Genomic DNA, 27,918 nt, shown 5'->3' on the forward strand with positions numbered 1-27,918 from the left:
AAGAAAAAGGAGAAATGAAGGACGGAGGGCGCCTTATGTTAGCCTGTCTTCTTCCTTGAGCTCAGCAACACACCTGCCTGTTGACACTGGTGCTTTATTCCACCTGAAATCCCCTCCTGATATTCACTCTGTGAAGGTTAATGGGGGATAAAGCATTTTGTCATAAAGCTCACAGCAGCACCTTTTCTCTTGCGCTGGCATTAGACCCAACAGGCAGGACAGAAAGAAAAATTTATATCACTGCCAGCGGTCACTAGTGAACAACTTGTCACGATGGCCTATTTCAGAAAAATATGCCCGCTAGTGCCAAGCTGCAGATGTTTCAAGTACAAGGACACCGCTTAAGATGTGCAGCTTGGATTTGCCACGGACTGCAAGCAGCATTCCTGTGTTAGGCATGAATGAACGAAATCAACACTGTAACTGAACAATCTAAAGAAATAAAAAGAAACCGTGATGTTAAAGGCTTAAAGTCATGATGGGAAGAAATCGGTTCTTCCCATGGGATGAAAAGAAGTGATGAAGGTCAGGCTGAGGTGTTTTTCGGGACAGAAGTCTATTTGACATGCAGGCGGAAAACATTTTCCTCCCTAAAGGTCTCTTGAGCCTTGAGGAAGTAAATGTACATACAGCATAGTGTCTCATTGTCCACTGGCAAAATGACCTTCGCTAAAAGCCTCGGTCCTGTTCACTGTGAAGGTGCAAACTTTTAGTGATACACCAAACATTTGTCATTGGTTAAAACTTAATGAGAATGAGACAAATAAATTATTTTAAAGTAGCTATATTTAAAGGATCAGTCTTCCTTTTTTTACAAAAAGAAGTGGTTTAAGTGTTTCTTCTGTGGCAACTAACATCTGGGCGCACAATCCTCATATTTCACACACAGTTCAGCTTGGTTATTGAGCACAGAGCATGACAGCTGGTTCGCTTTCTTTTACTTTCTGTGGAGCGAACCAAAAATATATTATTGTGTGATTAAGTAAATCTGAGTGAATGGGTCATTGTTGCATACACACACAAGCCTTAATGACTCACTAAGCACGGCTCAGCATTAGCAGTGCTCGATGCAGAATTTATAGAGCAACACTGCCCCCAGCTGAATGTGTCATGTGCAACTGGTGTTCAACACATTTCAAAAGGATGGCTGTTGTTTAAATGACACACATATATTAAAAATGCCTTTAAGATGATAATGCATAAAGAACATGAAATGAGAGCTTCTTCAATTCTTTGCAACTTTTGAACTGTCATGATTATTTCAAAAACAGAGTTGCTACTTATTCTCAGTTCAGAAGCTACATTATGTTTGCAAATCCTTCAGAAGTAAATGAGTCAGAATTACACAGCAGTTGAATCTTTTTCATTATATGTAATATGTATGTATGAAGTGCATTATTATTAATTATAGATTTTGCCATCTGTGTTGCAAAATGCTTAGTTATAGATTTTTATGTAAACACTAAAGGGTCTTTTTTTATACTGTGCCCACTTTTATAAAGAGAAGTTGTATATTATATTACATATTTTTCTGCAGGCATCCACCCAGAACACTGTTAATTGTCTCAATACAAGTGAACGTGTCTGTGGCCATTTCCACTTTGGAGGTATGAAGTATGACTGAGTCTAAATGCAGCGAGTGGAATCGTTTTCAGTGAAATGAACAAAACTAAAATTACGTTTATATAAAACTGGAAAGCACGAGCTAATTTTCTGGAGACACAGATTTTATAACAGGTCTGCAACATAGCTTTCATGTTTGTGAGCCAGTCTAAAGTGTTATTGTCAGCCCTCAGTTGACTGTCTACAAGTCTTATTAACACATCAAATGCAGCTTTAAAACCGACAGACAAAGCTCAAAACAAAGATACTCCATAATCATTTATTATTTATCCCACAGCATTAACACATTTATTGACAAAATTCATTTTCCATAGCTTAAGACTTATTATTGTATTAATTGATATACCTTCCACAAGAGGTCAGCAAAGCTGCCCATTTATATTAAATGTTTTCACGTTATGATGCCACGGAGGATTATTCCATTAGAATATCTTTAAGAGGCACATTTTTGTCACAACTAATTCTTATAATGTAGATTTTGTTGATCTTGTTTACACATGCGTATGTATGCGTATACATATTTATGTATACATGTATATGCACGTATGTGTGTATATATGTATGTCTACATATTGGTTTGTTTGTTTTATATGTACAAAAGGTCATTATCATCACCATAATATTCAACAGCCTCTGCATACTTAAAATTTACCTTCAAATCTACGGGTATGAAAGACACTTTACCCAGACGCCCTTCAAATTTTTACCTTGGAGCTCATGAGTCATAATGACTCCCATGCAAATGCCACTTGCTGTGCAGGACTTAATGTTAACGCAATGTGACTGCAAACATTTTCTGAGCAACAGTGGGCTGAAGACAAAGACATATACATTAGGGATGATTCATGCAATATTAATTTGTACACTAACATCTACTTGTAAATACCATGCCCAGTGTACACATAAACCCAATATGATGCATTATTCATGAGTGTTCCATTACTTTATACACAAAACTGAAATAAAGTGTTGGATGACTTGCTAATATGAGAGAAAAACTAAGATGTATAAACTTTTTGTCAGAAATTCGTCGTATCTATAGCATCATATAGCCGAGGTTAATATGTGAAAACATTATAAAGTTAAATAAGGTCACTTCTGAACTCCTAATGTAAAACCCTCAGAAGAATACTAAAGGAAGGCTTTTTGAGCATTCTTTTGAGCAAACATCAACCTAAGATGCCAGCCGTAAAACGTACCATAAGGAAGGAGACAAACTAAGGCCGGCTGAGCATTTATATGCAAAGGCCTGCCCTTTATCCCTCAGTGATGCAGGAATGTGAAGGATGCTGAGCGTCCACCTGATACTGCTCTGCGCCCGGGGGAGGGTCTCCAGTCTCCACTCTGGCTGCCATAATACGGCTCAGCGCATGTAGACAGGCAGGAGGGGGAAGCACATCCTCAGAGAGGTCTGCTGGAAACATGATCATCAGGGGAACCTAAACGCATTCTTCGGATCCTGTCAGATGATTCCACAACTGAGTGCGTTTTGTGCTTTTCTCCAAACGACATAAGCAGAGACCGGCGTCCGGACGAACCGTGCAGAACGACACAAGCCGATATCAGCCGCCGCTACGTGTGAGGCGAGGTCACCGCAGTACCGCGGTAAGATACGCTGAAAAACACAGCGAAACCAGACAGGCTTATTATTATTATTATTTTTAATTCCGTTTGCGTATTTATGCGTAAACACCGACTGTTTACCCTCGGTTATTAAGCAAAGCTTTCCAGCTGCTCCCGGTTGTCAGCGTAGCTTGCGTGCATCCCACTGCCCGTGTGTATCACACTGTCCATCAAGCAAAAATCATAAAAAGCATCTGCAAGAGCAGCAATCCAGAGAGTGGATTGCAGGTCACGGAGACTGGACATTATATTTCTTCGTCATTCCTGGACATTGGCAACATGGACTACAGTAAATGTGGGTTAGTGGAGCAATGCCATGCACCCTGCTACCACCAGGATGCCCCATGTGATTTATATATATTTATAAAATAATTGCTTTTATATTCATTATACGGCGATCTGCATTTTTTTAATCATTTATTTAGATAGTTTACGTATAGGTAATTCTTCAGTCACAGTTTTTGTACTTGCAGCAGCTCCCTGCTCTAGACAGAAAATATATATATAAAGGGATGAGTACACATGCAGTAGTAGGCAGGCCTCTAAGCTCCTTTGCAGTTGCACATCATGCTGTAGCTTGATCTGTTTTTGCTATATCGTGTGAGAAGAGAGTAATGTGTCAATTAATTTGTATGTGGCTGTTTTGATGAAAGGACATGCTGTGCTCTGATTTTGAGTTTAAAAAATAACAGTTTAGAAATTAAATAGCTGGTTTTGCTAATTGTGAGCTAATATGAAAATGCTGCAGTAGGAATCAAGAACAAGTGAGCACAGTACGGGCAGGGAGCTTCTATGTAGCTGGTGAAGATGTTTGGATGGTACTATTTAAATGGGTGAATGAGAGAATGGGGTCTCTATAATTGCATTAAGGAACTCTGATTCAAACGCCTTGTGTTCAAACATGAATTATAAATGCCCCTCATTCACCATAACCTCATTCACAATAACCTAACCTCCTGTTCCATCCCTGATTAAATGGGCCAGTAAAAGCTAATGGGAATTTTGGTATTACCTCACATTCCCCATCTGTTGGGTGAGTATCAAGCTACTTAGCCCACATCTTTTTCACCTTGGGAATACACGAGCTATAGTTAGACACATGTTAATAAAAAAAAAGTTAATTTGCAGATGATGACTTTTCAGTATCCTAAGGTAAGAATGGTAGATTCTGGCCTTTTTAAAACAGGTTTGCATAGCTGAAAGTAATGGCCAATGTTAAGTGTTTTGCATGGATGGATGAAACGGATGCCTGGTTATAAAGCTGAACATTAACTGAAGTGGTGAACACTGATATGGCAACTGTATGTGTAGAAAACATGTTATTGTTGAGTGAATATTACAACATCATCCACTTTTCTGTTATTGTTTTACCCAAAGTGACATCCTTGAGGACCAATTCAGTGGTTGCCATATGCTCTCTCAGATGGAATTTGTAAAACCTAATTTGGGGTTTCGCTGGTGTCATGTGATGTGAGACAAGTGCTGAACACCATTGGTGAAGAAAAATAGAGAAAAAGTCTGGAGGGACATAAGGCTAATACATAACAATATATGCACTTTGTTTATTTTAAAATCCTACATACATATGCTATTTAAAGGTGGGCACATATGTCCCCTAAAGTTGATTGTACTTGGTTTGTATCCATAGTTTACAGACTGTCCCATTGTTACACCTTGAGCAGAACATTTTCACCATCTTGGTCATCAAGGGGTAGTCCTGACGACTAAGAAACTGAACAACACTACATGCTTGTATGTTAATGAGTTGGTTATCATACTGAAGAATGCCTTTCTTTAGTCACTTTTTTGGACTTTAGCAATTATAATTTACAAAAACAAACAAACAAAAAAACCCATCATGTTGGATACATTAAGACTTGAAACTAACAGCCAGTTCAAAAGTTCTCCCAGAAAAGCTTTAGCTGAGGTCATAGATTAAAGAAGCTGAGGTTGCTAACCATTGGAAATGATATCATATTTAAGGTACTGTATCAATCTATTATATACAATCTATTATATATTAATGTAGAGAAAACCTGTGATTCATGCAGATATATATATCTATAGTGAAACCAGTGAGGATTTGTGCAAAGCAACCCTTCTATGTTGCCTTACTTAAGTCCAACTTCGTTTTATCTGGCGCTTGTGCAGCTGCTTTATTGTTCTCTTATCGAAATGGGCTAACCTTGCTGTTGACATTATATTTTATACTGATAAAAGAAGCTTATATTTCATTCTATGGATTGCATGTGTGCACTTAGCACTATGAGATGCTTTTTGGACCAATTGGTTGCAAGAGACCTCATAACCTCATAAACCATTACAGTTGTGTGTAGATGACCGCACCTTCTTCAGTCATGATTATGATGAAGTGTGTCGAATGACAGTGACTGTCATTCTTACATATGCACTTAAGGCACACCTATACACGTTTATTTATTAAGAAGTCTACATCTTGACAGACCATTTTTAAAACAAAGAAGCCTGCTCAAATTTATCTCATCACTCAAGTCTGTTTTTTGTTTATAGAATTGATATAATCACAGAGTCTGTTTCAAGCTCGGCTACTTGCCATGCTCACTCAGGGTTTCTTAAGTAAACCATGATTTGAGGTGCAGCTTGCTGTGAGAAGAGGAAGTGCTAGCCTTGTCAGTCTGTCTGTTAGTGGGGGAAGAAAGCCATTTTTCACTTTAATGAGACACTGCACTTAAACACAAAGATTCTTTCAGGCAACTCTCATGGTGACGGAGTCAGAGAATACACCTGCATCAAGCAAATCTAAAGAGAGCCATATTAATTAGATGAGCAGTTTGGTGGGTCAAAATGAAGCTGAAAACGAAATAAAACAATGTGTCTAGCAATATGTACCGCACGCTCTAAGTTGAGCTTTAAGTATATGATAGCCTAAAGCAGTTTTGCTCTGTTTGCTCACACTTTATGCCACTTGTAGTGGACTCCAGTAAAATAAGCTAACTCGTTATCCTTGGCTGAGCAGCAGAAGAACGAGTGGCGATGCTGTAATTGCAGTGATTATCATCGCTTGTCCCTGGTTTTACCTATAGTGTGCCCTAGAAGTGTCACTTTCAGTGTCCTCAAACTGCAGGCTGGAGATGCTCATTCTCTCATATGGGTGTATAAAAATAACATTTAAAATAATATTAATTGCTAATTTCAAAGCACTGGTGTTTGAGGCTCAGGCCATACTGACATGCTCAATGAGCAAGTCGTTAAAGGTTTATGGTTAGTGTGAGCAGAGAGGTTATGAAAAGCCTCAAACTCGCTATGCTTTAAATAAACACATAGGAGGCATTCTAACATCCTTTTTCTCTTGCTGCAAAATCAGCGTTTTGTCTTGTCGTCCTGGCAGTTTTTCAGTGGGCAGCCCCACACACAAATGAAATCAAATTTGCAAACAGACAGGCCGTGTGATCTGCGTGAAATCAAATTTTCCAACCGACAAGTAGCAAAATACAACCTCAGCTGGCTCTCCACACTAAGCATTATGAATGAAGGTGCCTGCAGACATTATATGCTCTCCGAAGACCTACTTTAAACATGAAATCAAGGAGTCATCATAACAGGGAACCGCATGAGCCTCAGATATCAAAGCCATCAATTTTGTATTAATGGCTTAGGAAAGCAGGATTTGAATAGCATGATCATTTAAAATCGAGAGCATGTGAAAAGCACCCATCATTTTTGAATGGGGATTATAAATATTTTCATCACAGTATAATACTACTACTATTACTACTACTACTAATAATAATAATAATGATGATAATGATAATAATGAACAGATTATTTACTTCAAAACTGCTTAGCTACGGTTCCCAGGGTTGCCTGTTGTGGTATGAATTAATGATTGAATCACACAGTGCTGGGTGATGATGCACTCACATCAAATTTTAATGACGTGCATGTTTCCTCTGTTAGTCAATGGACAGGGCGGCACAGAAAGTGCTTTTGCCTGGAATAAACTGCATGCTCTGAGCATGTCTCGCTTTTCTTTGGACTGAATGTTCAGGGCTGAAAGGACCAAAATACTAAGGCTGAAAAGTTGAAAATGATTGTCTAACTATCTCCGAAGAGACCTTTAAACACATGAAATACAGTATGAATAACTTAGCACATTTCATACATTTTTTATACCTATTATAATTTAACTCAGCCTTTTTAACATTCATAATAATATATTACATTGTGAAAAACCCAACATAATTCTTTAGCGTGTATAACTTCAGTATAACACATTACCTATTTTTATCCATCATTAATATCTTTTTTTTTTTTTTTTTTACCACTGCTTAATAACTACACTTTTCTTAAACCCTCTGAAACAGTATTTTTTATAGATAGACAGCTGGGATTTCTACCAGAAAGCCCCAAGGAGCTCAGCTTCGAGTGTGTTAACCAGGCAGGATAAAATCAAATCTACTAACTGGTTTAAAGTGGCAAAAACATATTACCTGAAATGATCTGTCAGTCTCATTTTAGCTGTATTGTCACCGAATGTCTCCAGAATTGAACTTCTTCTGGAAATGCCAGCCAACAAAATACAGATTTAGGAGTGCTATAAGGACACAGTCTTCTAATTGACATATTATTTACATTTGCCAGTTCTTTCTTTTTAGTAATAAAAATCTTTTTAATTTGTCCCAGTGTTTATAGATTTAAAAGTCTGTCCATTTGGGACTTTAAAACAATATAGCACATAATTGTTTTAGTGGCATATATAAGGCCTATAGAGCCTTTAAGAAGCACACGCACAAATTTAATATCCTTGGTGGGAAATTAATAAGTTCACTGCAATGACAAACCTGTCAGCTAAAATACTGTTAAGTTACTTTGTGACACTATCTTGTTCGGGGTTAAGTGGTTAATTTGGTATCTGTGTTCCTTGAAAAAACAGAAAAACTATGGTGTTTTTCTTGAAGATCTTCCATCTTTATAGACATGCAGTTCAAAACCATTACTGATTACCAAAGTCTCAGATACAAAGGCGTTGCAGTTCTCAGGTCAAAATGCCAGCAGCTGTAAAGCACTTGGAAAACTTGCTCCTACTTCAAGGGGTAAAAGAGGTGTTTTCCAAACCTTGTTCATTTATTTTCCTCACCGCAGCTCAGACGGACTGAGTGAGCTTATCCAGCTGGATAAGGTGACTAATTCATCTCTTCTCCTTGTGCTCTATTAAGCTGCGTTACAGTGGCAAGTGTTAACAATATGCCTTTGTGTCTCACACCTGTGGGCAGTGCAATACCGGTAAAGTAGGAGTGAGTGCGCAAAAAGGCCATGTTTTCTTTCTCTGACTTCAAGACAATAGAATATCATCACTTTTATATCTTTGTGAAAACAGTAAAGAAATAATTCCAACACATTTTGTGTGGTGGTTATTATTGTGTAGGCACATCTGTGGACGGGTACAAGGCCGTGTGTGGTGACAACTTTATTGGACAGTCCTGTTTGTAACCAACACCTTGTTGGAATTGAAGAAGATATGTTTGGTCAGAGATCATTAACGTCTTAACAGTTTTGGCTTGCAGTAGGATGTTATAGAAGAGAGGACTATACAGTATATGAATGCTGGGCATGCACAGTAAAGAGAGCTGCAGATACACGTACTCATTCAGCTGATTAAATGCAATGCATATTCATTTTCTCTGGCGTATTTTACAGATGCAAACCCTACTCATTAACCCTGCCTTTTATTTTGCACTCGTGCATTTCTCATGTGTTTGAGTCATCTGTAAAACATGAGTCATAGAAAAGCTACATTCATTATTGCTTCAGAATATAATACAGTTTGCATAACAGTAGGATGGTTAATACGTGTCTAACTATTGTATTTTTGCTTTATTTTCCAGGTTTTCTCTTGTGATTTGATCCAAAGCTGAGAGTAACCTCAGGCACTGCCAACGACCTCTGTGATCTCTTGATTCAACACTATTATCGGTGTCTTAAATGATGTGTAGGAGAAGGACTGGGTAGAAAACCCCCATAAAGTCAACAGAGAAAAGGAAAAGGAACTAGGATCACATGGTTGGTATGGACTGACGAGTCAGCTGAAAGCAGATCAGTGTGGCTTTGCTTGGAAGTGTAAGTCTTTTATTGCATCTGACCACAGAGCAGGTCAATTATCTTTTAGAGGATCAATTACAATTCAATTCATTAATAGGAAATAATGAAATGATGACTGTGTCCTCTTTGTAGATGAGACTAATTTAATTTCAAATTGTTTCTCCAAATTGATTCTTTCAGTCATTACTATGCAACAGGCAGGGATTTGAGCTGTAAACATGGTTTAAACATTGAGAGAAAGATACAATAGGATTCCCACTGTTAGGTTAAACGTCTTTCTGATAAAAAAAAAAAAAAGCTGTTGTAATATGATGTTTCATAAAATCTGTGACAGGTGTATTTTGAAAAGTTGCATTTAAAGATATGGCAGTGATTTCCCCAAACCTGTGAAGCATCATTCTTTTTACTACCTCTGTATAGTAAGGATGTCTTCCATTATGATTGTTATCTGTGAACCCAGAATCTTGACATTTATCTCCTGCAGCTCAACTCCTCTCCTCCCTCTTCTCATCTCATCTCTTCTTTCATGTCTCCTGCCTCTCTGCTGTCACACTTTACTGACATGTGTTTGTGCTCTCATTCCATCCTTTTCCTTGGCGCTTGACAACGGAAGTGGTGGCTGTTTCTGGTATTCGTTTCTTTCTTTTTTTTGCACTGCCTTTGTTCTTCTGTTCCCTGGAAACCAAAAAAATCTTTTTATCCTTTTTATCCTTTCATGCTGAGCACACAATGTGAATCTGTCTTGGAATCTTTATCGATCTGAGGAAACTGAGACACAATTGGATGTAGCTATCTATTTGGATTTTTTTGTTTTTGTTTATGAACAGTTTTTATATTTCTTTTTTTTTTAAAGTTAAGTTTGCAGTAAATACTATCCATATTCTTTAAATGCTGTGTTGGGCACATATATATAGTCATGCACTGCTCTTCTCTAGCACTGCATCTGGCAAACAGCCATAGATGCCCTCTACACAGTGTCATTGATGGAACATGTTGAATAATTTACAAATGCATGCATTTTTCAAAGCAGTAGTGTTTTCAGTAGCAGTAAGCTTTCAGCAGGGTCAGCTCGGTGTACCTGCTATTTGTTAACCAGACATACATACTGCGTAGTTGTAATATAGAGTGTCAACTGTAGTTAAAAAGTAAATAACCCCAATGAAATAGAAGAAAGTGCTATACTTTGTAAGTGTCCAGAGGCAATGTTGATCTGAATGTCATTTGGGGTGAATAATGCTTAAACGAACCATTTATGAGTGAAATGCCAACGTCCTTGACATCAAATACATTTTAGACATTCACATTTTCTTTCATAGTACTAATTACAAATGCCAGCATGCTAGCTATCCTCCAAATGGCAGACTATACATTACAGTTGGTTTTAATTGGATCAGTTGGAGGCATTTGGAGAGTGCATTGGGAGGCAATGTAAAGGCACTTGCTGTCATTGGTTATTATGTAGTTAACTATATTTGATTAAATACCTTGAAACCTGTCACAGTATAGCATGTGTAGAGCCCAAATGCAGGAAATGAAGTCAAATGGTATAAAAGAAAAGGGCGGCTTGTGTTGGCTGTTAAAGTGCCAAAACTAAACTAAGACAAAAGTGGGATCAAAGTAGGAAATGAGGGAGACCTCAGCGAAGATTAATGGATGTAAGGAAGGAGGAAATGCAGAGGTTTGCTGTGACTGATGAAGATGTTAGGGATAGGGTGAAATAGAGGGAGATGATCTGCTGTGGCGAGCCTGAAAGAGAGCTGCAGATATGTTAATGCTGTCATTTTGGTCATGTTATAGCATGCTGATGTAAGTACAGTCACAGAGGCTTTAGGCTGTTAGCCTTTAACCACACAGTGGCTAGGCAGGTGGTCATGGTAAACTACACAGTAAACTGCATTTACATTAAAAATCAGTTTATCTGCATGCATTTGACATCGACAGTGTGCTGCTGAAATGGACGGCACAGAAATCAAGTGAAAGGAAAGTCGAGTGTTGACTTTACTAAAGAAAAGAAAAGCTGTATGAGCAGAAACAGATGTGTTTGACTAACCGATTTATGCAGATACTGAATCAGGGTTGAGTAGCACATACTGCATGTGCAACAATAGACATGGTTGACGTCAGCAAATTTAAATAGTAGCATTGTATTAAAGACTGTCTGTTAAAACCTGCTGTAAATGCCAGCTCATGTTGAATAGATTACACAGAAATAAACAGCTGAAATCTATTGTTTGTTTCATACTAGTGTATATATGAGAGTATATATACTAAAGTAACAGAGCAAAAACAGTGACCACAGAGGAAGTGCATGAATGAAATGTTCAGTTTCCGTGTGAACACTCAGAAACTGACTTAAAAGATTTGAGAGATACAAGTGGCCTCACAAGTCAGTCTAATTTGTATGTATCTTTTCTCCTTTTCTCTCCTTTTTTCTGTAGACTCACTCTCCCATAATTATGAATAGCAGCACAGCATCACATTATGGAAACAGGATGACTCAAATAATCTAAAAATCATTATGCTTGCATGAATGGGCATTACAGTTGACAGATATTACAATTTGGGTCTGGGTCAGGACAAATCAATATATAATAATAAAAAAAAAAAAAAATATATATATATATATATATATATATATATATATATATATATATATATATATATATATATATATATATATATATATATATTTGTATATGTGAGGACTTGGGGTGAAACCCTCCATGCATGGTAAGGAGCTTTCTTGTCTTTATGTCAGTAGCTTCTATCTCCTCCTTTGGCCAGCCTATTACCCCAGCAGGGTACCTGATCACGGGCAGGGCGTACGTGTTGATGGCCCGGATCTTGTTCTTACCATTCAGCTGACTCCTCAGGACTTGCCTGACCCTCTGCAGGTACTTGGTGGTTGCAGCCTTTCTAGCGGCCTCTTCATGGTTCCCATTTGCCTGCGGGATCCCCAGGTACTTGTAACTGTCCTCTATGTCTGCAATGTTGCCTTCTGGTAGTTCAATCCCCTCAGTTCTGACTACCTTCCCTCTCTTTGATACCATCCGACTACACTTCTCCAGTCCGAACGACATTCCAATGTCATTGCTGTATAGCCTGGTAGTGTGGATCAGTGAATCGATGTCTCGTTCACTCTTGGCATACAGCTTGATGTCATCCATGTACAGGAGGTGGCTGACAACTGCTCCGTTCCGTAGTCGGTATCCGTAGCCAGTCTTGTTAATGATCTCACTGAGGGGGTTCAGGCCTATGCAGAACAGCAGTGGGGACAGAGCATCTCCTTGGTAGATCCCGCACTTGATGGTGACTTGTGCTATGGGCTTGGAGTTGGCCTCTAGTGTTGTACGCCACATCCCCATTGATATATATATATATATATATATATATATATATATATATATATATATAGACAGATAGACAGATAGATAGATAGATAGATAGATAGATAGATAGATAGATAGATAGATAGATAGATAGATAGATAGATAGATAGATAGATAGATAGATAGATAGATAGATCTTTGTCCTGCTTATCTGAGTCTGGGTCACAGACCCAGCAGTTTAAACAGAGAATCCCAGGCCTCCCTCTCCCAAGGCTACCTACTTCAGCTCATCTGGGTGCGATCCTGAGGCATTCCCAAGGTAACCGAGAGATATAATCTCACTTAGAAGGCACCTGGGAGACATTCTGGAGGAGGAGTAGCACCTCCACTGTTAACCCGTTCAGAATGACCGAGCTCCTTATCCTATCACTAGAACTGAGCCCAGACGCCCTTCGGAGGTCGTTCATTTCTGGAACCTCGGTCCTATAGTCACAGCTTGTGGCCGTAGCTGAATCGCCACCTTGGGGAGGTTTTTTACCCTAGTGACCCCAGGAGCTGTGTCGCTTGGGGCAATTTGCTCCTGATAGGCTCTCCCACGGCAGATTGTTCCTGGGTGAGGGGCCAGAAGAAGACAAATTCAGTGAACCCCCATGTAAAGAAAGCAAATAAAGTGAGCAAGTTACCCTGTTCATGAGAGGACCACAAGAGCCCCACCCCAGAGCCATGCCTAGGAAATGTGGACTATCATAAATAATTTTGAAGTTGCTGTATCTATCTACAGAAATCGATAGAAATAAGAAAATCAGATTTTTGTAAAACCTTCATATTATTTTATTCTCTCTGATCTGTGAATATAATAAATTATTTACAAAAAGGTGTTTAACTGACGTCAGATGGTAAGCCTCGAGATGTGATGCTCTGCTTTATTTAAAATATGTTAAATTCTTCACCAGCATTTGCTCAAATAAACAGCAACAATAGGGAACATATTTGTGGTGGCTTCATACAGCTGTTGTTTTATTTAAGAAGACATTGCCTGGCCACATCTGTGAGGATAAATACAAAACTAATTAAGAGTGAAGACAATCATTTTGATAACAGAACTAGGAAATTCTCTTACCCAGGTTAGCAACATTTTTTCTTGCTTTATTTTGTGTTTTCTTTGTTTTATTGTTGGAAATAGATCTTTTAGGATATCATAACTCTAGGAGGGGAGTGATTTGAAGTTTATACTGCTGAAATCCAGCAGGGTCTGTTTCTGCAGCTGCCACACACATTTATTTTCATGTGCTGATCATTGTCTCCTCTGTGCTCACAAAGCAAAGTGGATCACTGATGAATAATGCATACGTGCGTTCTGAATCGTTGCATTACATCATGCATGGATGGGATGATTTGCGTCTGCACTCCCAACATAAGTGATGCAGTATAATTTTATTTCCTGGGAACATTTATGTCAAACAGGTGCTGCAGGTTGAAGTAATCGCACTGCTGCAAGTATTTCATTAAAGAGAAAAAGCAGGCATCTGGAGTGAACGATGCAATGCCTGCTAGGAATGACACAATCATCCATCCATGCTTCCGCTTATCCTTTTCAGGGTCGCGGGGGGTTCTGGAGCATATCCCAGCTGTCATAGGGCGAGAGGCAGGGTACACCCTGGACAGGTTCCCCTTTCTATGAGGGTTAAATGACTGGGTCTACTAATTATGATATATACCGCCAGCCGTAAGGTTAAAAGGTTATAAGCGTGTTTTTGTTATGCTACAGCGTGTCAGTACAGCATATAAGCTGTGCTGTTCCTCTGTTGGTCACACTAGAGTTGCTTATCTTATCTTAAAATTCATTCACACTGTTCTATTTTCCGCTTCTGCTTTTCCCTTTAGTGATACAAAAAGATATGACTTACTGTTTCTTCTTTTTACGATTTTGCTCAAGGTAACAGAGCATTTGACATCTTTTCACAATGAAACTCTTTTCTCCTATTTCCTGGCTATACGGTGTATATACAGGAGCTGCCAGAATATGACAGATATGCAATGACCTGTGCGGTGACCCCCATACGCGCAATATGCCTTACAACATCTAGTTGCGGGATGTACGATGTGAGCGAATGTGACTTGCCTCGTGGGGGAGAGCGGGGAACAGGTGCTGGCACTGTCAGCTTGTTAACACTGGGTAGAGAAGTGGCTCCTTCGGCAGAGTGCTGCACATATGCAACACATTGCCTTTGGCTGTGGGGCGTACATTATGTGCAGGCATGCGTACGTGTGAAAAGGCAGTGAGCGTATGTGCATTGCACACAGTCATGCTTCTGGGCCATTGATTGGGTGGATTTATTTGATTTGTCTTCCTGGGGATTATTCAGGTAAAAAAAATGCACAGTAGCCTCAACTTTCTGTGTAAATGTGTGTCTCGATCATAGGTGTTGTGTAGCGTGTTGCTGCAGAGAGAAATTGAAATACAAACAAAACACAGCCACTTATTTGTTGTCCAATAGTAATTTATAGGTTTTGGCATACATTTTGTTTTGGGAACATTGTTAGAGGGTTATTATGTAGCTCAGTTTTCTACAAAAGCTTTGGGAGCCATAGTTATATGAAACCCCCCTTGGGTTATGTGCAAAAAATTCTCTCAAACATCACAAATTAGGCCCCTAGATGACCCATTTCTAGAAGAACTAAATTGACACAATGAATTATTCCATCCAGTCTTGTGGCCTCTATAACAAGTCGGGGAGGTAGAACAGAGGATAAATTAGGACACTCAATTCTTGCTTCTCCCATTTATTCCATCAAAGCCATTTAGACAGATTTGCCCCATTTGCTCAATTTATTCTGTGATTTTTATGCCCTCTCGTTTGGAGGATGGGAAAGAAAGAAGAAATGGATATGATTTTGGAGAAATTGGTACTTTGTAGATAAAAAAGACAGACATAATGTGTTGGAATTAATTTAATTCTGACGAAGTTGTAAGGAATTTGACATACTGTTTTCCTTTTTGCAAGGACACTCGTGGCACTCTGCCCCAAATACATCACTAAAAGCTTTCAGCTATAAAGCCAAAGGAAAGAGTTAGAATATAGTTTAGAGTAAAATTATGGTTCGGCGGAGAAAGAAACGGTGAAAGATGGAGAATATGGGAGAAGGTTCAGTGGGGCAGAGGTGTAACCTATTTAAATGTGCAACATGAACTTACTTTTGTAAAAAAACAAAGTACAGTGAGTACACACGTGTGTCTTGTTGCCGCTAAGCTTTGCATAGTGCTGTACATCAAACAGACCACAGCAAAACAAGATAGTCTCGAACAAATACTGCTTGAGCTCAGCTCCACTGCCAAATCCTCTAGGCCCATAGGGTATATGGTTACTGTCACCTGTGGGTTAAGGCCTCCTCTCTGGTTTGATCTCTGAATATTAGGTTATTTGATGCTGCTCTTTCAAGTCAGCCTGACAGGACAAGACAGCAAGCAGATTTCCCACAAGTACTTTAACTGCTCAGCAGAGAGACATCTTCAAAGCCCAGCTCCCCTTTGTGCCCTCTATGTTTTGTATCCAGCTGTAGGTGCATTTCATGTCAGTTTGGTGCCGTCTAGTGGAGTTTGTATAGAATTGCAGGATTTATTCTGTTATTTTTTGTTTTTTTCTGTTGAAGTGACTGCTTTGGGTTTTTTTTTTTCTTTTATCCACAGTGACAATGGTGTTGTTTCTGATTGGGATCTCAATTCCTGTGAATAATTCTTCTCATGAGAACCAAACTGCAGGTAACTGATGAAACAACTGAGCAATTATATTGTCTAAGAAATAAATGTTAAAGCCAGACTCTAGAAGGATACGATTTTTCTTTTCACATATAAAGGAAAACCAGATAAACTGACTTGAATTCAACGTTACTCGAACTTGTATATCTCGTACCTTATGATTTAATAAACAAACTTAAGACATATATGCTGATCTTTTCTGTTACCCTATATTTTACTCTATTTTATGCACCATTGTCATTTATGGCTTCAGTTACAATTTTTCAAAAAATGTACAAAGTCATGCTGTAAAGAAGAGATTCACATTTCACATAATAATGCTCTTTCTTAAGTTAGATGGACTGAACATTTTCACGTCTGTCTGTCAAATCTTATACTAGCACCAGTTAGATTAGCACAAAATTGCACTATTTCTAGACAGTGATTAGTGACTTCCAGTAAAAAATAGTCCAGGAAATGCCCTTAAAACCACTTTACAAATTAATTTGAATTAAATTTAAATAAAACAAGGAAAAAATAAATTGTCAATGAGTGCTCTTTAAAGGTTAAAAAAAACTGATTTCAACCGAAGCTCTGCTTCATGTGCAAATAATGTATTTGCAGTATATTTCTTTATTATAGTCCAAGGTTGTCAAACACACAGTAAGCCCCGGGGGCCAGAATCAGCTGAGCAAAGACTCCAATCTGGCCAGCTGGATGGCTTTGGAAAATGTCAAGGCAAGCATAGATTTTGGACTTTTGACTGTATTTTCATAAGTTTTATAGCTTTTCCTACTCATGAAGATCTCCCCATTGACAAGTAGTTAAGTAATAGATTAATAATAGATTAAAAAAAAAAAAACAGACAAAATAAAAAACATAAAAAAATCAACAATAAAAAAAAATCCATAAGTCACTTTTAGTTTTGAAATTACAGGAGAGTCTGGACAATGAGCTACCAGAACTTTTAAAATGTTTACACTTATATTTATTATTCTTGGTGACACATTTATTTCATTTACTACACCAACATTTATTTATCAAGTAGAAAAACTGAGATGTACTGTTGAAATTGCACTTTTTCTTGTATTAACAAATCTCAGTTATTTTAAATGTGTTGTTAAATGTCTTCACACTGACAGAAAGGGATCAAAGTGGACTACATGTGGCTCTTGACATCCCAGATATAGTAAATTCCGTAATATGTGATATCTAGATTAAAAGCTTGTTTTGTTGTAAACTAATATATGTTGTTCACTTTGTTTTTTTATCTAGGAAACTCCACCCATCAGGGTGTGCATGTGTTGCCTTCAACACTGGTTTTATCCCTTCTTCTTATCATCGTTGTCCTGCTGACAATCTACTGCCTGCGGTGAATAAATCTGTACATACACATTAACACTTTCTCACTCATTCCAGCTCCCTTTTCACGTGTATGTGCGCGAGCATGAGGGTGAATACATCAGGTTGGGGCATCGGGGTGGGGTGGTTTTTAAATAGGCGGTCAGCAGTGGCTTATGGATAAACAGCTGCTCTTCCACTAAGACAATAAACAAAGACGGCTAGGTCAAGTCACGCCAGAGACACTCATTCACTGACCAGCCAGCTGACAACAACATGAGGAGGAACAGCTTTGGTTCTATGAGATGGTTGATATTGGTTTTGGTATTTGTTGTTTACTTATGTGCTTAGTGGCACCATTGTAGAGATCAAGCTTAGCTCTTTTTTTTCTCTTTAATAGATGGTTGTGCTTTTCTTCACCTCTCACCCTGTCTTTACCGTAGGTTCAAAAACCACAGGAAAGCTCTGGTTACCTCAGTGGATAAAAAAATTCCAAACGGCTTCTTGGAGGAGCAAGGTACGTTGGTGCTGTACTCAATATAACCACTGCATGAAAATATAAAGCAACCTTTTTGCTTTTTAAGCCTTTTTTTTATTTGGTTTATAAATTCAGTCTCTTTATGGACAAGAAAGATTTCACGATCTGGAGTCCAAAGTAGCTGTGAAGGCTCTTACCCTGTAGGGAACCATATGAAGTTTCACTTCAAGTAAAAAAAACGACATAAATAAACAGAAAGGCCAAATTCTGAGTTAAGACAGTTTTGTGCAGCAGGGGCATGTTTATGGCTTAAGAAATCATTTCTGTCATGATATACCCCCTGAAGTAGGAAATCTTAATAGCTATCAGGCTTGTTTTTGCAGGTGCTGTAAGAGCTTGTAATGTTCTCTACAGGGAGACATTAGCAGTCTGACCACCATATATTCTTTTAACCACAGGAGAGCAGACAGTGGTCCTCCTCCCCAGATCTCCTTCACCATCCAAGAGGTACTTCCCTATCCCTTTGGACTCATTGGAGGAGGAGTACCGGATACGCTCTGCAGATGATGGCAAGCTCTTCAGAGAAGAGTTCAATGTAAGCATGCATTTATTTGGTGTGGATTGAGATCTTTGTTCTGCAACCATACAGCAAAAAGTGTACAAAAACAGTACTAAGATTATATGTTAGCAGCCTTTGTACCCGTGGCTTTATTTTTATCTCATGAGGATTGGATTCTCTCTTTATAGTCACTGCCGTGTTACTACCACCATGGGTCCTTTGAGGAGGCGAGCAGAGAGCACAACAGAGAGAAAAACAGATATCCAAATATTTTACCATGTGAGTGAGGATCTATATTCTGCAGTTGGAGACAGTATTTCTGCAAAAGCCCTCTGGCTTGCAGACTTATTGATAGCCAACATAAGGAAACGTGCTGTGGGCTGAAATGAAAATTAAGAACCACTTTTATTTACCTTTTTTCCCCTCTGTTCCACAGACGATCATTCAAGGGTGGTGTTAAGTCATCTCGATGGACACTTGTGCTCAGACTACATAAATGCATCTTACATAGATGTGAGTAGTAATTAGGTTAAGCTATAAAGTGAATAAAATTCCTCATCAAAATGTTCATTCACTACTGTTTTTTTTTTCACACATAGGGTTATAAAGAAAAGAACAAATTCATTGCAGCTCAAGGTAAATGCACATTTTCTTTCATCTTACCCAAGTCTATAACCATTTTCACTTTGGTTTTACTACATCTCATGATTCTGTTTCAGGTCCAAAACCTGAGACAGTGGCTGACTTCTGGCGGATGATTTGGGAACAGAAAACAACAACTATAGTAATGCTGACGAATTTAAAAGAAAGGAAGGAGGTATTCTCTCTCTGCACTGCATTATTCTAAAGAAATCTAAAATCCCTGTGCCTCCGATGCACGTTTAGTGAAAACCCTTTTAAGTTCTCAAGACCCAAAGTCATGGACATAATTTATTCGACCCCCTCTCTTAACTGAGAATCCATGCAAAGTGTCACCCAGCAGATTACTTTGCATCGCATTAAATTTAGCCTCAAAGGGATGATCAATTGAGCGCTCAACAGCAGGTTTGATGGGGCAGAATAGAGGCAATGGGGATCAATGATGAAATAATTGTTGATAAGATCCTAGGAGGCTTCATGATAATTAGTCTGAGAATGTATTTAATGAGTTGAAACGTCATTGTGAAGATCTTATTGACTGAAAGAGTAGCACAAAGTCGCTGTGAGTGCCTTTGAATTTGTAAAAGGCACACATCAAATAGATAGTTTTATATGTAGCTATAGTATGTACAAAAGAGATGCATGTCTATAGCAACAATTGCAAGGACAAATGAGCTCCTATGCATTTTTAGTGGCATTCATTTTCCTTGCAGTACCACAAAAATAATTTGTATTGTTTTTCTCCATTACCAGGAAAAATGTTATCAGTACTGGCCAGAAAAAGGCTGCTGGATGTACGGGAACATCAGGGTGGCGTTAGAGGATGTCATTGTACTAGTGGACTACACCATTAGAAAATTCTGTGTTCAATATGTAAGTAAAATATGTGAATCTACACATACTACAAATGTACTGACAACCTACACGTTAGTCTTACAGGAGCTGCTCAGCCATGTAAACCATGGCATGAAGCACAGAGTGCACAGAGGTTTAGAAACTATTTGTTTTAAAGTCAGCACAGCGCTGGAGTCTTTTACACACTATGCACCTTAGCACTTGCCTTGTAGTAAAACTGTAGCACTTATACGTGATAGCGAAATATCTAGGAGGGAAGAAATTGTACAAAGATTCATGACGAGGTGCTTGATTTTATATAGCCGTGGCTATGGGACTGAAAACACCTGAATTCACAAATTAAGAGGTGTGACCCAATACTTTTGTGCATATAGTGCATAAACACCTGCAAAAGTACTGAAAAACATCTTTGTGGTAATTCCTGCTAGAGTAGGTGTTTCCAGGAGTATATTTCACACACTGGTGTGCGTGTGTGATATGGTTTTGCAGCTGTTAAACACTGTACTGTAAGGAAAGGAAAAATAAACGTACATTGCTGCTTTTATTTAAACATCTACACATGGTTTAAAAGTAATACTGTAATTTTACGAGTTATTCTTAATATTCTTCTTAATTACTGTAATAATGTAACAACCTATGTGTGTAGTTGCTAGATTCTTATTAAATATTGAAGATGAAACTAAGCCGCGGTGAGATGGTGCAAAAATGGTCCCCATGGGGAAATTGGAGCATTTTAGCAAACGTTAATAGGATCCAAAATATAATAAATAAATGAAAAACCAGTATGGAAACATATTAGAGAATATCAAAGGCTATAGATAACAGACACAGCATAAATTATAAATATGTAGGTGTATTTAAAATACAGCGAGAACTGTATTAATATGCAGTGTTTGGCTCCGTCATTTTATCTTTCGAAATTCATACACATACAGTATCTGTATTTTTTCTTGTCTTTTTGACTGTCGAGTTGGATGCCAACTCAGTGTACTGCGAAGCCTTCAGACTCCAAAATTCACTTTGTTCCCTCTCCATCTGAAGCTAGACGAGCACAGATATCCTCTCTGACTCTAAAAACTGTGACTGCTGTAGCTCTTCAGTACAAGCTGACAGACTGGGTGCTTTAACATTCAGCTCTCAGAACACAAAGCAACCAAGTGTTCAAGAGAATGGAATTCTGATCTCTAGAGTATCGATGAGAAATGAAAGTGAGGCAAAGTGTTTAATAATTACATTCTACCCCAAAAAGCAAAATGACAAAAAAATCAATAAAACTGAAGTTCCTTTTCTAGTAGGTACCAGTTTGTGGTTGACTGGCTTTGTAAAAAATAAAAAGACAGATGACTTATTTGTGCCTTCAAAGCATTATTTATGCACCGATATGAACCTTGTGCGTCTTTGCTTCACAGCAGGGCAGCGATGGTCCCAGAGCTCCCCGGCTGGTCACCCAGCTTCACTTTACCAGCTGGCCAGACTTCGGAGTGCCATTCTCACCCATCGGCATGCTGAAATTCCTCAAGAAGGTCAAAGCTGTCAATCCATCCTACGCTGGACCTATTGTTGTGCACTGCAGGTAAAATGTGCAGTAAAAAGGAAGCCAGAAGAAGGCATCTGAGCACAGTTATATAAATCCGGTGTGAGTTGATGCATTTCATTGTTAGGATGCAGGAAAGACTTTTTCAGTGCTCACAGTTATGAGTAAAGGTAACAAATTTAATAAAAACTACAGTTAAGCCCATTGTGGATGAATAAAAATCCTTGCATAGGGTGTATATATGTTCCCTGACCAACCAGTGTTAAGCCCCACCAAAGAAATCTGCAGCCAACTGTAGCAACTGGTGCAACAGGTGCTCAGGGAGGTGGAACTGTTGTTCTTGAATGGGGCCCATTGAAAAGACCTCAACACCCCACCGTGGAATCCAAGCTCTGTGCTCCCAGAGGTGTCGTCTGCTGAAATGACCCCTGTAAATTTATTAGGGCTGTGCTTGGGCTTCAGAGGTGAAGTACTTCTACATATGGTTGTAGCTGTTCACAATTGACTTGTATGTTAAGAGAAATATAATAACTTGTGCCAAAAAAAAAAAAAGCGCTTAGAAAATGAAATGTTCAGGTGTTTGTGGTATGTATACATTCACTCCTGTGAAGGCTCTTGCACATGTAAATAGAATGTTACATTCAACGCTTCCCAACCACATTTTTCGGTGTTCTGTACACTTTGCTGTTTGTTACAGAGAAGACCTTGAGGCTTCTTGTTTGTGTTTCCACAGTGCCGGGGTTGGGCGGACTGGGACATTCATTGTCATTGACAGCATGATCGACATGATGCACATAGAACAGAGAGTGGATGTCTTTGGGTTTGTGAGCAGAATACGAGAACAGCGCTGTCAACTGATCCAGACAGATGTAAGTATTGACCCTCTCCGACCTGTTGTACCTTGGACTGACAGCTCAACTCGCTGCTCTGGTCGTGGCATAAACAAGCGAGGGCATAGGAAACAACAATGTCTGTGATGCAAAAATAGTGGGAAATAGTTTGGCAAACCAAAGCAACTACTTCTATAACTTCGTCTCGTCTTCCTCTTTCTTAGATGCAGTACTCCTTTATCTACCAGGCTCTGCTGGAGTACTATCTGTATGGAGATACAGAGCTAGATGTGTGCTCTCTGGAGGGCCATCTGCAGAGGCTTCACAACACCAGGGCTCCCCACGACAGGCTGGGCCTGGAGGAGGAGTTCAGGGTATGAAGAAAGAAGCTCTCTCTTAAACATTTCAGACAGTAATGAATCGTGCCCATCACCCTGCGCCCTGCATGGGTATATTTTCATGGAAAACTTGCCCAGGGTGCAGCTCTTGGCAGTAGTAACATAAATAACAATGCTTTGGATCAACTAAACTTTATAAGGCACCACCATCTGCCTCATAGAATTTACTGTAGCTCTGTGAAAATTTCACATTTTTGCTACAAAGTATCTTCACAGTTCCCTACACACTAGAAGGAATTATTCCCCAATGCCTCTTCTTCACCTCTTCTTCGTCTCTACCTTAATGTTTTTTGTCCAGCTTCTTGGCTTTTACTTGTTACAAGTATGGAAATGTTCCAGCATCATCTGTTTTTAAAAAGACTCACCAGCTTTATTAGCATTGTACTTTTCTATATGTACTTTTTCATCATTTCCGTCTGTGCGTGTTTTCTCCCATCAGAAGCTGACCAACGTTCGCATAATGAAGGAGAACATGAGAACTGGGAACCTTCCTGCCAACATGAAGAAGAACCGTGTGCTTCAGATCATTCCGTGTAAGGACTCACTCATACTCGGAACAGTTTCATAATACATCACATCTAAGTAACATCAAAGTATCACCCTGCTGGTGATTTTATAGGTGCCGTACACAGATATCTGGATAATCAGCTCATGTCTCTGTGATCAGTGACATTTAAATTGGGCTTCTATCTTTACTTTATGTTGCAGTTGGAGTAGGAAAAGTAAGCCTGGGTACAACTTTTTACACTGAAAACAGATATAGACTGCAGCGCGTTTGGCCTTAATAACACAGCTAAAGTTTTAGCTCGGCTAGGATTTTTTTTTTTTCGTCAGCCCTTTCAAAGTTTTATTTTATTAGGAATCACTTGTGAAAAGTTTCATTTTCCTTTTTTCTGTTTGCAGATGATTTCAACCGAGTAATACTCTCAGTGAAAAGAGGACAGGAGTTCACTGACTACATCAATGCCTCCTTTATTGATGTAAGCACTCCCTCACGACCTCCTGTATAGATTTCCCATAGAAGTATATATAAAGCTCATTGTTTCCTTTACAAACAATGCAAAATATTATGTTTGCTGCACTCTCAAGTGTTGTTTACCAGATGATCTGCCCTCCAGGGCTACAGGCAGAAGGACTATTTTATCGCAACCCAGGGCCCACTGTCTCACACAGTGGAGGACTTCTGGAGGATGGTGTGGGAGTGGAGATGCCATTCAATCGTTATGCTCACCGAACTCAAAGAGAGGGAGCAGGTACAGTATGGTGTTCTTGCAAAAGTACAGGTTGAAAAGTTTTATTATTCAATTTTTCATATTTATTTTCCATACAGTTTGCATAATTGTCAATGTGTGTTGTGGTTTTGTCTTTATTAATTTTCATGTTACAATAACCAAACACTATATAAACCAGTTAACTGTAGCCTGTTTGCGTTTCCATTTGAACTCTTCAACCAGGAAAAGTGTTACCGGTATTGGCCATCAGAGGGCAGTGTAACATTTGGAGATTATACGGTGGAGCTGACTGGAGATACACAGTGTGAAACCTTCACTCTCAAAGACATGGTTCTCACCTACAGACCAGTGCGTAATGTTTAATTAAAACACTTAACAATATTAAAATTGACATTTCACTTGAACAAATTTCCCAACCTGTTTTCTTTGTGCTGTTATCATCAAAGCAAATTAAAGTTCATGTCATTTCATTCCATTTACATTTTTTAATTAGATGAAAATAACAATCAGATTTGCCCAACACCAGGAAAAGCAGTCACAACATGTCCGACACTTCCACTTCCACGGATGGCCTGAGATCGGAATACCAGCCGAGGGAAGAGGGATGATTGACATTATTGCCGCTGTGCAGAGGCAGCAGCAGCAGTCTGGAAACCGTCCCATAATTGTGCACTGCAGGTGAGGAACTTCAATTTGAGAATTCTGCAGCGTGGTGCACATCATCAGATGGAAATTATATACACTATATTACACTTTGTGGCTGTCCGCTCATGCTTTTTAATATAACCCGTTTCATTTTCCCTACTTTTTGGTCCTACAAATGTCTGTTACAATAAATTGTACATTTTTCCTCTCCTCGGTAGGCTTGGTGTTCTATGCCTAAACCACTTATGTGATCCCTTATAAAGACTTAGCTGTGAAAGCTTTGATCAGAACCTAGCTTCAGGTGAAGTGATTCTAAAGCAGCATGCCCCTGTGGGATTGATCCAATCCACTGATTCACAGTCAATTAAAACCTCTCAAAGTGAAATCTCCTCTGACTCCCACTATGATTAATCTGATAAGATGAGCTAACGACAGGAAATGGTGTCATCACTCTCTTCTATTCCTTCATCACCACTTGTCTAAGAGGGGCTTTTTAAAGCTTTTTCTCTGTCTCTTGGGAATGGGGCTAACCCGCTGCAATCCCTAACGTCTCTCTACACTTCTCTTCCAAATCGCACATCGCTCTCGCGCTCACTCCTTGTCTCTCTCTGTCTTTCTCCCTCCATCCCACCATCATTGTAAACATTGACTCAGTCAAACACTGAGCTTCTAGACTGATTAGTGTTAGCGTTTGGATTAGCCTCTCTTTAAGTGGGGATAATTATTAGCACCATTACACAGAGGTCACCTTTTTCTCCCGCTAACTTTTTTTAGTTAAATGGAAAAAGGATGTGGTGAGATTTTACTCTTAAAAAATGGTTCCTTTTCTTGTTGTTCATCTTCTGCGGTGTGTTTCATAATTATCTGTAAAGTTTTAATGTTCACATTTTATGATGAGATTTCTAATATTTTTGTCCTAATGACCTCAGTGCCGGTGCAGGACGGACGGGCACCTTCATTGCCCTCAGTAACATTCTGGAAAGAGTGAAAGCTGAAGGCCTCCTGGACGTTTTTCAGACAGTCAAGAGTTTACGCATGCAGAGACCACACATGGTTCAGACCGTGGTAGGTGAAAAACTACATAACATCAAACCTGCTGTGCATAAACATGTTTGGAATCATTTCTGCACGGTGACACTTTTTCTTTCGCTTTTCTCTGCAGGAGCAATACGACTTCTGCTACAGAGTGGTCCAGGATTTTGTTGACATTTTCTCAGACTACGCCAATTTCAAATAGTGTAATAATGCTCTGTATGCTGTGTGTCAAATTAACATATGCAATTTTTTCTGAATGTTGTTTTCTAAAGCAAGCAATTGTAGTATTTTGCACATGAGTACAGATTTAAACTAAATGGTGTAATATACTTTAATATAACTGAAAACATGTGGTCTACAAAAAAGTCTGTCTCTTATGAGAATGTTTGATCTTCAAGTACCCCACTGTAAAATGTAGTAATTCAAATTTTACTTAATGGCTTGGATAAATTGTAAAAAAAAAAAATATAATGCAAATATACAACATTTTAGAATTGTTAAAGGGAGTATTAACTGAATTGCAACATTATCAACATTATATATGTGTACATATATATATATATATATATATATATATATATATGTGTGTGTGTGTGTATGTATGTATATTTTCTTACCTACAAAAATACCCAGTGCATTGTACAGTGCAACAGTTTTCATTTTAGTTACTGAGCACAATGCCTTGAGTTTACATTGTACTTTATGTCGCACACTTAACATGTTTAATTGGTGTGAAAAGCAAAAAAGTGTGTTTCACAAATACAGTAGGATGCAATTAATAATGTTTTTTCTAAAATAACATTGACCAGTATGTGTAACTAGTATTTATGATCTACTTTTATTTCAAAGTAAAACATAAAATTTCAGACAAAATTCATTCTGTTAGACGCTGCAAATTACCTCACTTCTGTCTGGGAATAACTTAACAGCTGCTGCCTGCTGCAATATTATTCAACTTCACCAACTTTCTTTTTGCCTGTGGCAATATTACTTAGTGGATTCGTGCCTGACTCTGCAAAATGTAATTAGCCCACATTGGAACAGGCAGAAAATATTGTATTATTACATGAATTCAAATGTATCATTGCAGTCACATTTTACTTTTAAAAAAAATTTTTTTATACACCTTTTTGCATGTTTGCATAAAGCAGTGCCATACTGATTAGAAGTTCTAGTCGTGAAAGACTTGTCACCAAGTGACACAATTTTAATAAAGATAAGACAGATGTATACTGTATGTTTAATTTAGATATTATATATACATTTTTAAAAAAGCATTGTTTTTCAATGGTGGTCTCATGTATGGATCATCGGCTAACTGTTTGTAGAGACACTTCTCAGAATCTAAATTATATATGTAAGTGTGTAAGAAAAGAGAGGAAAAACACAGTAGAAACAGCTGATAATTGATGCAGCTAAACCTTTTTCATTCACAGGAAGCAAGAAGCGAGAAGAAAGCATTGATCTCAAATAACAATGCTCGGGCAAAATATGAATCATGCGCACGCTGGCGTTTTTTGACTGTAATAGCTACAGTTGTCTTGGTTTCATATTTAAATGGCAAAAACAAAGCATATATTTTTGCAAGGCTTCTACTTAATTATTTTTCAACAGTATGCTCGGGAGTTTTGGTGAAGAGCTTTCTACTGTGTTTGTACTTTCATTATTGTAACTTTGTAAGATTGGTTCATTCATGACACACTGATCATTTTCTTCAGTTAATTTAGTATGTACATAAATACTAGTGGCCATTGATCATCACTAAGGTTTACTGCAATGTGGACTTTAATCTTTTGTCATGCAGAAGGAATATTATGAAGTAAGGGTATTGACAGTGAGACCTTGCTGCAGATGTTAGAAATGCACAAGCATCTTGTTTCAGTGATGTTTCTGCCTTTTCCATCTGTATGGATTTGAACATTGTTTTCTGAAAGCTGAATCCAATAAATATTTGATGGTAAGGAACATCGGAGTTCATCTTAA

At 38.5% G+C, this 27,918-nt stretch overlaps 1 protein-coding gene across 1 annotated transcript; it reads left to right on the forward strand.

The window, feature by feature from the left end:
* The first annotated feature begins 2,916 nt into the window (after positions 1–2,916).
* On the forward strand, positions 2,917–27,907 carry LOC146695366 (receptor-type tyrosine-protein phosphatase epsilon-like). Its single transcript, XM_085477466.1, has 21 exons — positions 2,917–3,228; positions 9,111–9,342; positions 16,342–16,413; positions 17,665–17,761; positions 18,174–18,247; positions 18,667–18,803; positions 18,956–19,046; positions 19,204–19,280; positions 19,367–19,403; positions 19,487–19,584; positions 20,160–20,279; positions 21,671–21,834; positions 22,529–22,664; positions 22,850–22,999; positions 23,463–23,556; positions 23,927–24,003; positions 24,142–24,276; positions 24,478–24,603; positions 24,782–24,933; positions 25,830–25,965; positions 26,063–27,907. Exons 3-21 carry the CDS (start codon positions 16,347–16,349, stop codon positions 26,135–26,137), a joined length of 2,043 nt encoding a protein of 680 aa, XP_085333592.1. The 5' UTR covers positions 2,917–3,228; positions 9,111–9,342; positions 16,342–16,346; the 3' UTR covers positions 26,138–27,907.
* Positions 27,908–27,918: the final 11 nt, after the last annotated feature.

Source organism: Copadichromis virginalis, linkage group LG13, assembly GCF_057382275.1.
Source record: "Copadichromis virginalis isolate Kocher_CV1m ecotype Utaka linkage group LG13, C_Virginalis_male_GT1.1, whole genome shotgun sequence".
Classification (NCBI taxonomy): Eukaryota; Metazoa; Chordata; class Actinopteri; order Cichliformes; family Cichlidae; genus Copadichromis; species Copadichromis virginalis.

What these genes read in the sequence shown, in the direction of transcription:
- LOC146695366 (XM_085477466.1), top strand. Translation starts at nt 16,347, where the DNA reads ATGGTGTTGTTTCTGATTGGGATCTCAATTCCTGTGAATAATTCTTCT. An exon ending in ATATCCAAATATTTTACCAT is followed by an intron (nt 19,047 to 19,203) that starts GTGAGTGAGGAT and finishes TCTGTTCCACAG; the next exon opens with ACGATCATTCAAGGGTGGTG. An exon ending in CAAATTCATTGCAGCTCAAG is followed by an intron (nt 19,404 to 19,486) that starts GTAAATGCACAT and finishes ATTCTGTTTCAG; the next exon opens with GTCCAAAACCTGAGACAGTG.